Source organism: Anabrus simplex, chromosome 2 (assembly GCF_040414725.1).
Source record: "Anabrus simplex isolate iqAnaSimp1 chromosome 2, ASM4041472v1, whole genome shotgun sequence".
Taxonomy (NCBI): Eukaryota; Metazoa; Arthropoda; class Insecta; order Orthoptera; family Tettigoniidae; genus Anabrus; species Anabrus simplex.
Genome location: NC_090266.1, coordinates 1,089,235,340 through 1,089,247,709, shown reverse-complemented (window position 1 = coordinate 1,089,247,709; position 12,370 = coordinate 1,089,235,340). Strand labels below are relative to the sequence as shown.

General features: G+C 35.8%; 1 protein-coding gene across 3 annotated transcripts in view; it reads right to left on the bottom strand.

Annotated features, from left to right (window-relative positions):
- Positions 1 to 12,370, bottom strand: part of Mvl (Malvolio) — a 300,000-nt gene that overhangs the window by 37,238 nt on the left and 250,392 nt on the right. For all 3 annotated transcript variants that reach the window (XM_067142051.2, XM_067142054.2, XM_067142055.2), the window contains exons 10-11: positions 3,866 to 4,089; positions 3,524 to 3,731 (exon numbers count right to left, since the gene is read on the bottom strand). In XM_067142051.2, the coding sequence (XP_066998152.2) occupies positions 3,524 to 3,731; positions 3,866 to 4,089 (432 nt within the window). The remainder of the gene's footprint in view (positions 1 to 3,523; positions 3,732 to 3,865; positions 4,090 to 12,370) is intronic.

Here is a 12,370-nt window from a genome sequence, read left to right as displayed (position 1 = left end):
TTAAAGGTACTCAAATACGTCGGCCTCGTGTCAGCAGATTTACTGGCATTGCACATTATAAATTTCATATTAGAGCCCGTATTGTCAAAGTATCAACTTGTGAAAATTTAGATTTTATAATTCCACCTTTACAATACTGTAATTGTCTTTATTAAAAAGACTACATTAAATTACACTCGTGAAACATGTTTCGTCCTCTTATGGGACATCTTCAGTCACAAATACAAATACATAACATTAAAAATAAGGCGAGGGCACATTAAAATAAGTAAATGCAAAGTCTTTGTATCCTGTGACGCGGTGTGATAGCGTCTTGTCAATCTTCAATGTTTAAAATGGTGCAGCGTGAACATGATATGAAGCATGAAGTCCAATTAAAATCGTATGTTAAAACTGTTGTTCAAAACAACGAATTGTCAATTATAAAACACCGTAAGTGGCTATGCAAATAAAATTATGTGCATATTGTACACAAAACAGTGTTGTGATGATGCCACATTATAATAGCTTTTTTGATTAGGAGGTGGAGTTATACTGATGCACGTTGAACCTGATTGTGTGTTGACAATAGGGGTTTTGTACAACCTCCCAAGATGAACAGAGTATAAACGGCACCGGTAGCTGCAGGAAGGGTCACAACTTGGTCACGTGTCACAGCTGATAGTTTCTCTCGCTATAGCTGCTGCATTCACAAGTACGTACAACTTAGTTTAAAACCTGTTCTTTAAAGAGAAAAAATATCCAGTTTCTTTCTTTCTTTCTTTCTTTCTTTCTTTCTTTCTTGAGGAGTTTGTTTGGGATTGAAGCGTCCTTTTTCCCAGTCTCAAGCCATACTTAATATTTCACCCAATAATATTATTCAATTTACTATACACACGCATCACTATTAACATTTATGTGCACACGAAAGACCAAGTGTGATGTGAAATATTAGGAACCATTGCAAGACTATCAATATGAGATAAGATACTAACTGAGCCCTTACGAGCCTGTAGGAGTGTCATTTCCATGAACGTAGTGAACAAACAAATGAATTTAGTGTAATTACAACCGTATTTCAGTAGAACCAAGAAATTGGTTAATAAGAGTGATTATATGCGGTGATGGTTGAAACAACAATACTGAAACACATGTTGGCAGAGGTACGTGGAGATTTATTAATTTCTGAATTAGTAAACGTTGTTGTAATGCATATTGTGGACACTGGAAAAATAGGTGATCACAATATGCATTACAACAAAGTTTACTAATTCAGAAATTAATAACTCTCCATGAACCTCTGCCAACATGTGTTTCAGTATTGTTGTTTCAACCATCACCACATATAATCACTCTTATTAACCAATTTCTTGATTTTACTGAAATACGGTTGTAATTACACTAAATTCATTTGTTTGTTCACTACGTTCATGGAAATGACACTCCTACAGGCTCGTAAGGGCTCAGTTAGTATCTTATCTCATATTGATAGTCTTGCAATGGTTCCTAATATTTCACATCACACTTGGTCTTTCGTGTGCACATAAACGTTAATAGTGATGTGTGTGTATAGTAAATTGAATAATATTATTGGGTGAAATATTAAGTATGGCTTGAGACTAGGAAAAAGGACGCTTCAATCCCAAACAAACTCCTCAAGAAAGAAAGAAAGAAAGAAAGAAAGAAAGAAAGAAAGAAAGAAAGAAAGAAAGAAAGAAAGAAAGACTGGATATTTTTTCTCTTTAAAGAACAGGTTTTAAACTAAGTTGTACGTACTTGTGAATGCAGCAGCTATAGCGAGAGAAACTATCAGCTGTGACACGTGACCAAGCTGTGACCCTTCCTGCAGCTACCGGTGCCGTTTATACTCTGTTCATCTTGGGAGGTTGTACAAAACCCCTATTGTCAACACACAATCAGGTTCAACTTGCATCAGTATAACTCCACCTCCTAATCAAAAAAGCTATTATAATGTGGCATCATCACAACACTGTTTTATGTACAATATGCACATAATTTTATTTGCATAGCCACTTACGGTGTTTTATAATTGACAATTCGTTGTTTTGAACAACAGTTTTAACATACGATTTTAATTGGACTTCATGCTTCATATCATGTTCATGCTGCACCATTTTAACATTGAAGATTGACAAGACGCTATCACGCCGCGTCACAGGATACAAAGACTTTGCATTTACTTATTTTAATGTGCCCTCGCCTTATTTTTAATGTTATGTATTTGTATTTGTGACGGAAGATGTCCTATAAGAGGACGAAACAGGTTTCACGAGTGTAATTTAATGTAGTCTTTTTAATAAAGACAATTACAGTATTGTAAAGATGGAATTATAAAATCTAAATTTTCACAAATTTACTGGCACATAAAAGAACTCCTGCGGGAGAAACTTTCAGCACCACAGCATCTCCGAAAAACTGAAAAAGTAGTTAATGGGACATAAAGCTAATAACATTATTCATACTCTAACTGCCATGCACCATATGTATACCGGTATTTTTATTTATTTATTTATACGTTTGATTTAGACTATGTTAATTACTGGTATTTTGATGTATATATGGAAGTATCACATGCACCTTATATGGTAGGCAACAGTTCGAACAGTTTTCATGAACAACATTCAGTGCCCTGTGTTTATCCTGACTGTGTGCAGAAATTACCATCACTTCACTGATTGGCAGCACTGAACTGTTTAGGAATGTCAAACATTTTGAAAAAAAAAAAAAATGTCCATTATGTTGTTCCTGATATTTCCAGGCTCATTCTAATGCAGGGCTTATCCCAGATTATACCTCCATTCTTATTCAAAAATTGTTCTATTTTGACCCCTCAATGGGCTACTTCAGTTTCTGTGCAACCTTTTGAATCATCCTGTAGAATGTTCAAGAATACACTGTGTATGATCGGAAATTTAAGGAAAACCAAAAAGATACATTCACGAAAATGAAAAAAATCTCTTCTTATAGAATACACGTCTAAATGCCTTTTCTTAAATATAATCTACTACCTAACTGCCACCATCAACTCAACTTAAACAATGGAAGAGGCTATATTTGTGAACACGCACCTTTTTGCTTCCTTTTGATACAGAAGAGTAAAAGTCATAAAGTTATTATTACTGCAAGACATTGGTCAAACAGCTTTAGAGACTGCATTGCAAAGTGGGAATAATGCAAGAAAGAAGAAGAATGGTCAAGTAGCCAACAGCTGTTGTTTCTCAGAAGGAATGAAATTAAATTTAATTTTATAAAAATGATAGAGATATAAATAACAAGTAAATTCTATATAATAGTGATTACCATGGTGATTTCTTAGATCTTAAATAAATACACGTACAGTATTGAAAAAAAATTACATTCTTTCTACAGTAAAGAAAAATGCACCTGAGGTAAAAATAACGTTGTGTGTGCATGTATGCACGTGCAAATAGAATCTGGACCAGTTGTTAGTTGTTAGCTTCTAGTTTCTAAGGTATTTATCATGAAAAGGAAAAAACTTGACATTAAAAATAAATAAACTTACCCTGCTGTTATTGAGTCTTGTTCCACCAAAACTGACAACCATATGCAAGAGAAGATATATGCACATCAAAACATAAAAAATGCCAAAAATATAAATAAGTGCAAGTAGTGCTGGATTTGAAACGCCTGATGTGGTGGTGTCCACCACAAAATAGATGTTGATAGCGATGACAACAGCAGACAAAAGCACAGCAATAATCTTGGTAAGACTGAAATAAATACAGCAATATGAATAAAAATACAAATAATGAATATAATGAGTGAAAACAATATTAATATAATACTGAACAAACAGCATATACTGATGACAGTGAAAATAATATGTCAGTTTACTGAGACTTACATTCCATTCTTGAACTCTCCCATTATTTGCTGATTGCTTGAGAAAGCTATTGTAGGTATCACAGCAAATGGTAGCTGCAAACTCATGACAGCATTTAAAATGTCATTCATATCTGAGAGATCATTTATCTGACTATAAAATGCCACAAAAAAGGTAGGCACAATAGCTATTGTTCTGGTAAAAAGAACACGCTTCCAACGAGACCACTGCAAATTGAGGAAACCCTGGAAAATAAAGTAACAAATATAAGTACAAAATAAGTTAATTTTCAGTTGAGTTGTACATAACAGGGATCAATTTAAGTAACCAAGTGCAATGTCAGGTCTGTTGTCTACATATGAAAATCCAAATTTTATGACTGATTTTTTCACATTATTATGAGTCAGTCAGTCATGTAATTTATGAAGGAAGAAAACCAGTACAGTAACAAAAATTAAAAATAAGTAATCAAGTAATGGAGCCCAAAAAACCAAGTGAAAAATCAGGTCATTCACAGAAAGATAAGAACATGAAAGGAACAGGAATAGAAACACACAATAGAATCAACACAACGACAAGCAAGATACAAAGTAGATCAATAGAAAGACGAGACAAGGACAAGCAAGAAAATGCAAAAGGACCTGTCACTATGTTAATCCTATTCATTTTCCTATCTTTCTGTATACAACTTTTACTCTCTTTACGTGTGTCCTGTGTTCTTTGATCCAACTATATTAATAATTCTTTATCTTTTTTGTCTCTTCATTTTTTCTATGTTTATGCACCTTTTTTATTCCACACATCTGTCAGTGAAGAGCTCATTTTTGTATGGCTTGTTTATGTTCATTCAGACAAAATGTGGTATCTATCGGAAGTAGAAACCGTTCGAACGGTCACATTGTTGCCAGGAATCATAACTATTTGCACACTGGTTGTAGGCCATAATGTGACTTAATCTGTTGTTGGCAGGGCCTAAGGGCTGATGACCTACATGTTAGACCCCTTTAAACAACAAAGTAGGGCCTGAAAAAAAATTCACCGAAACAGGGCTATACACTAGGAGACCCAGCCAAGGTAGAAAACTTCAGCCAGGGAAGACCCATAGGTGGTGAACTCTGCACTTTGGTGGCCAAATGCTACAGCTCATGACCAGCAAAACGATCTGAGGGCAGATATTGGTGAAAATGCCAGTGACCAAACAATTCACAGCAGACTTAAGAGAGGCAGGCTTAAGGTCAAGAAGACCCCAAAGTGCTATTACAGACTATAAATCTCATACTAGATCTGTACTGATGGTTTAACTTCTTACAAATTGTACAAGATTATGTTGATTATCCTCCTAGTCAATACTCAATACACAGTTTTTGTTGCAACAAGGCAACACAAAGGTGCATGTAATACAGTTTTAAAAGGTAATGAATGAAATTTTGATTACTGAGTATTGACTAGGAAGATAATCAACACAATTTTGTACAATCTGTAAGAAAAAACCTCAAAGTGGCCCAAGATTAGTGCCTTCTTAAAGGTCAGGACTAGAAACCCTATCAATGGCACAATGATCTGTTCACAGATGTATCACACTTTTTTCTGATGCAGCTTGGTGGATGTTTGTGGATGTATCGTTGCTATGGTAGCAGTACAGATGAGCAGCAGTTCAGAAACTGCATAGTTCTGCCACTAGGTCTGTTGTGCATGGTGACATAACTATTGACAGCCAAACGGACAATGTGGTGATCAGATACAAACTTATGGCTGTCAGGTACATGCAGGCAATTATGCCAAAAGTGAAGTAGATATAATGGCACAAAAGTGAGTTTGAGAATGAAGGCTTTTATGTTTCCAATAATACAAAACAAATCATGGTTTGCTAGTTCTGCAACATTAAGAATTGACTGGCTGCAGAAAGTCGCCAGCATAAAGCACTGTCGAGATAATGAACATCATAAAATTTAAAAAATTTTAAAAAAACGAGCATCTGCTAAAATGCAGATGACTGTAGCAGAAACTTTTACAAACACAAAAATACTTAAAAACTGATAAAAGAGAATTTATTTCTCTTACCATCCAAGCATTCTTGGAGGCAAATGTTCTGCTGGAGAAGGATGATGATCCTAGGCTCCATAATTGGTTGAGAAAATACATCAAAGGTAGGTCCATTAATGTCTATTTTCTGCCCGTGAGAGAGAGAGAGAGAGAAAGGGAAAGAGAAAGAGAGAAAAAAGAGAGAGAGGGAGAAAAGCAACATACCCTCAAAATTCATTGACAATATTGCAATAAATGTCATGAATACACTATTTTTATCGCAGGGCTTGGTGATCTACCAACAGCCGACACCTTAAGAAAAACTTACTTGCCAAAGCTGTGGTTACATCATGGGGAGCGGCTGAAAAGAAATGTTGCTGACAAAAAAATATATATACCATATTCGTTACGATGAAACAACAGGTCTAAAGGACCAGTGCACTGTTGGTGTACTGTTTAAGGTACAGGAGTTTAGCTAGAAACTCAAGATATTTGTTGGTGGTGTTAAGATGCTGGGGACCACAACAGCTATGGAGTATATCCAAGCAATTGTAGAGTTTTTGAACAAATTTTGTGAGAGTTTTGGGAATTTTATGTGTGTGTGGTGAGTGATTCTGCCAAATACGTGACAAAGTGTTGAATCCAGGCAAGTACTTCTTGGAGACAATCTCATACATGTTCATTGTTGGGTGCAAAAATTACATCTGATGGGGAACCTATGGAGTGGTGAATTTTCTGAATTGAAGGGGTATGTTGACCAAAGTAAAAATGCAAGGTTTTAATACACTTAACAGAAACACAGGTACATGCAATATCTTCAGGAGAAATACAATGACCCTTCCAAAGCAAAGTTATTCCCATCTCCCCTGATAACTAGATGGAATTCAAGGTTCTATGCTGTCACCTATACCTACGGTTACCATACGTCCATCATTAAAAAAAAAAAAAAAAAAAAGAGGATATACCTTATTGATAAAATCATGCAGTTTACAAAAAAATAAGCCATGTAAAACTACCCTAAACTAAAACAGTGACTTTCCGTGGTTATTTTAACACTAAACATGCAGTGCCTGGAGAGTTTATTCATCATAATTAAATTGTTCAACTCGTTGGCTGAATGATCAGCGTACTGGCCTTCGGTTCAGAGGGTCCCGGGTTCAATTCCCGCCCAGGTCAGGATTTTAACCTTCATTGGTTAATTCGAACGGCTCGGGGGCTGGGTGTTTGTCCTGTCCCCAACATCCCTGCAACTCACACACTACACACAACACCATCCTCCACCACAATAACACGCAGTTACCTACACATGGCAGATGCCGCCCACCCTCATCAGAGGGTCTGCCTTACAAGGGCTGCACTCGGCTAGAAATAGCCACACGAAATTATTATTATTATTATTATTATTATTATTATTATTATTATTATTATTATTATTATTATTATATTAAATTCAATTATCTCATTATTGTCTTTTTCAATTTTATGCCACAAATACGAAGCATGCTTTTTAAGTTAGTACTATTTTTAAATATGACCACTGAAGCGCTTCGATCGTCATTCAGAGCATGCGCGCTCAGTACACACATCTGTAGACTAGCTACAAACGCCATTACAGAAGCATTCGCCCACATTTACGTTTGTTTGTGCATATTGAAAATGCCTCTGACAATTGGCGGTCCCGTTGAGTGTGAAGTATGTGCTGTGATTTGATTTTTAAAGGGAGAAGGCGTGAAAGCTGTTGAAATTCATTGGTAGACTAGTGAAGTGTATGGAGAACACACTGTGAGCAAAGGAATGGTAAGAGAGCATTCAAAGAAGGCCATAGTAATGTCCATGACAAGAAATGTAGTGAGTGACCATCTGTCATTACTGAAGACTTGGTGCAAAAAGTTGATGCAAAGGTTTGAGAAAACAGACACTTTACAATTTTGTCATTAAGTTATGAGTTGCCTCAAATTTCAAGGAGTGTTCTTTAAGAAATGGTTTTAGGATGCTTAGATTATTGGAAGTTGTGTTCACGCAATCCAAAACAAATGGCATGGCATGCTCACAAGGGGGATTCTTTTGCTTCATGACAATGTGCGACCTCACACGGCTAATTGTATCCAAGATCTCATCGCTTCATTTGGTTGGGAACAATTTTATCATCCTCTGTACAGTCCTGACCTAGCGCCTAGTGACTACCACTCGTTCCTGCACCTGAAAAGGCATTTAGGAGGTAAACAACTGTGCGGCAGTGGCTGACACATCAGGCGGCAAATTTCTATGAGGATGGAATTCAGAAGCTAACAATCTGATATGACAAGTGCCTTAATATGCCTGGAACTTAGGTTGAGAAGTAGTATAAGGTACAGGCTTATATGTTAAAAAAGAATTGTTTAAAAAACTGCATTACTTTTTTTATATCAAAACGGCACTTACTTAAAAAACACTCCTCGTATTTAGAGGACGAAGAAATCTCTCTTAAAAGTGTTTTGTTTCCCAACAAGTATTCATAAAAGCTCAGGCAGTTCAAGTGTTTTAAATTGTACTGGACACACACTACACCTTGTATGGTTTCTATTTTAACTCTATTCCTGCCTTTGGTCGACTGCGTGTTCCATGATAGCATTATGTCTAGGTATAGAAAAAATAAAAAATTGGCAATTTTCAACAGTTCAGAATGACAAACAACACTAGATGACTAACTGAAATATGCACACCACACTTCAGGTTCTAGTCAATTTTGTTCCCTTTGACAGTCATTCAAAAATTTTATAAAATTACAAAACTAATCAAGGCACAATTTATCATTAACTCTTACATTTGTTTGTTTACTGAATTATGTGATACCATTTTCAACATCCTCCCAAATAGGAATTCTTGAGGGCTGCATACACTTGAATGGTGTGAACTGTTGATATTAAGCTAACCACTTCTGTAGATATTCACAGCAAAACTATACGCAACTGTCATCCGTTTTCCAAAGCTGTCATATTCCTGTGAGTGACCTTCTTACCTTTTAAGTGTAAGCATTGCCTTTATTTTTAAGGGCATATAATTATGCTTGTACACTCCATCCAGATTTTCTAAAGTACTGGTAGATTCTAAGATAGAAAATGATTCATCTACAGAACTTGATTCCTTCTCCAAGTTCAGTATATTATTGTTGAAAACTGACATCAATGAGTGAACAAACAATAACCTAGCTTCACTTAATTCATCCTCAAAAAATCTTTTAAGTACCATAGAAATAGAACTGTGAGGAAAAATGTAAGATTTCAATGCTGGAAACATACAAATCAAACTCTCAATATAAGGAAACACAGACAACGACCTAGTTTTTGTATGGTATAACAACTGGTGGTATCTAACCTCAACAACATCACAAAATTCTTTTAACTAATCTGTACGTAAAGTATAAATGGAAAAGTAATTGAATATTTTCAAATCAACTGAATCAATATCAGTCTTCCACCTGGAACCAAAACCATGTTGCACATAATTGTGCAGTACATGTGCTGGACAACTCATTCCTACCAATTTTGAACTTAAGAACTTTTTCAAGTGGCTGAACACATTCCGATTCCACCAAAATTAGTGTTAGCATTATCGCCAGCAAAAGCCACAACTTTCTTTTCTATACCAAGTGTTTCTAATGTGTCCTTTATGTATGTGGCTATTGTGTCCGATTTTTCATTAGGGGTGCATTTCATTTCAGTCACTTTTGTATTGATCCCACCTGTTTTGAAATTGAAGAATTGTATTAGAATAGGGAACACTTTCATAGGACCTTGGCTGCTTCCAACTGTTGCAACACTAAAGCAAGAAATACCACCCAGCACACCTACAATAACGTCTATTGAATGTGGTGATGAAACAGATGTAACAATAGCTTCAGCTTTGGTGCGAGCACATAAAATTGCTTAGCAATTGTAGAGTCTTTGTACAGAACTGTTTGTAATTTACTTGTGCAGTCCATTGACTTAAGGCTATGGTGGTGACGAACTGCATGAAACGACAGAATACCTTCAACTGCACACACCAGATCTTTATCTTTACTTTGATTTGGAACAAAAAAACTTTGCAAGTTTGGAATATGAGCTTACAGCCTGTAGATGTTTTGTGTGTTTAGAACTGTTTTCATGTGCTTCTAGATCCACTGCACCTGAAAATAATGTAACAGTATTATACTCTATAATTATAAATACCCGTTTAGATTAATACTATCCAATTTTAACCTTTGCAATAATTAGAAGATTTACCTTTATTAGCAACTGATATGTATGTTACAGCAGGGCAAATCAAAATAATCTACTTCTTGTTAGTTTCTTCCTCTTCTGAATGATTTGTATTTCCCCCATAAGCACATCACTAAACACTGACTTTCCTCTCGGCATTTTGCATTTAAGTTCATAACATAATTTGATACAAAAGACACACCACTATCTCAAATAAAAAACGCAACTTTACCTCAACCTCCAAGGCTAGCAGAAGCAACATCAAAGAACAAATGCAGAAGACAGAACATACCGCTTGAATATAGGATAGACAACTTCCTAATGATGCCACCAAAGAAAACAAAAAGAAATTTATCAAATCAAAGATAGATTTTTTTTGTCAAAAGTATTACAGTTGCATTTATTTATTACTAGGGAGGGGGGTGTTGCACTGTTGTGAGCTGAGCTTTCATCCAGGTGGTAGTGAGTTTGAATCCCATTGTCGGCAGCTCTGAAGATGGTTTTCCATGGTTTCTCATTTTCACACCAGGAAAATGCTGGGGCTGTACCTTAATTAAGGCCATGGCTGCTTCCTTCCCACTCCTGGGCCTTTCCTATCCCATCATCGCTATAAGATTTATCTGTGTCAGTGCGACGTAAAGCAAATTGTTAAAAAAAAAACCCTGATTAATTACAGTGACAACTGATTTCCTTTGTTCAAAAGTAGCATTATTTTCTCGGTTCACAAAAGAGAGGACATTTTGTAGATTTTTGTGAAACCTGCACCACATTTTCTTGCCTTAAAAAGAAGACGTGTCTGGGAAAAGGACATATGGTAACCCTACTTTTACCTACAAAAAAAAAAAAAAAAAAAAACAACTTTGTGGACATTATTTTTTGAGTTCTACAACAATGGTGAAGAATGTAGTTCTACAATCCAATATATAAAAAATCATGACCCCAGAAATTTGCAGAATGATTCTGTCAGTGACTTTTGTTGCTGAGCACTGCAAAGACACTACATCATTGACTGAATTACTGGACAGGTCAAAGTATCCTTTCATTCACTGGCTGTACTACAAGGTACAAGATATGAAACACAGCTTTTCATTAGGTGCACACAGTTGTTTCAAAGAATAAATGAAGAGCCTCCTTCAGAGTCAGTGAACTCTTAACAAAATCCATTCTTGTTAGCCAGTTCAAACAGGTTTGAACAAAATCTGTCACAAAGATGAATGCTTTGATTTCAGCTGATCCAGCAGGCATCTGTAATTGTTCTGTTGGCAAATTACTTGACACCAGACAAATTACATCTAACTGCCTTGATGTCACCTTGGAGAACTGTAGAAAAAGGAGGCCTTTCTTGCAAAATTTATTTGAGATTGTATTGAAGTAAGGTTATTTTACCCTGAAAAATCTTGTTGTTGAAAATTAACAGAATGGTGGAGACAGTAATCTACTGAAAATGTTCCTAGGACTAAGTACTGAACATCTTGTCTTCAGTGAGAATGCTGTTAAAAATGTTGTGGATAACTGTTTCCTATGCTGATGGTGAGAAGCCGTTTTCATAATATGAAAATGTAGTGACAAATTAAAGAAAAAAACAAGCAGACCCCATAGTTGCATTATCTATGAAACAGTGATGACTGAAGGATGTTCATCATTCCGTGACCATTTTAAGGGTATTACAGCCCATAAATTAAAGTTACACAGCATGATAACCTAACGAGTCAACTGATGTATGGTTAAAAGTGTTTTTTCATTCAAGTTTAAAAGAGATTTTATCCAGCAATATTTCTTTATCCTCCATATGAACTTTCTAGGGCATGCTATTGTGTCGTTAGTCATATCTTCCTGTGTATGCTACTGAGGGCAACATTAAAAGTAATTATTCATCAGTTCACAAAACTGCAGTACTGTTTATCACAGTGCCACCTTCCCATTTCCTTGGTAATTTTTATTTTATTTAAATAATACACCTATATGATCATTTCTTCATGTCAATCAATAAACGGTATGTTTTATGCGAAATAATACCGTTATGGAATTTCATTTATAGCTGTAAACACCACTCTGCTGTAAGATTTCTTCAATGCTATCATGAGATTTTATTACCAAAAAGTCAGTGTCCCTACTAACACATGATAAACACCAGTGTGATTAACATCTCACACAAGTTTGCACTCGGAAGACTTAGATACAGTGGAGGCTTTATTTTTCTTTCGTTTGTGAATCAAACCAAACCAAACCCCATTGCACAACAGCCCCGAAGGGCCATGGCCTACCAAGCGACCATTGCGCAGCT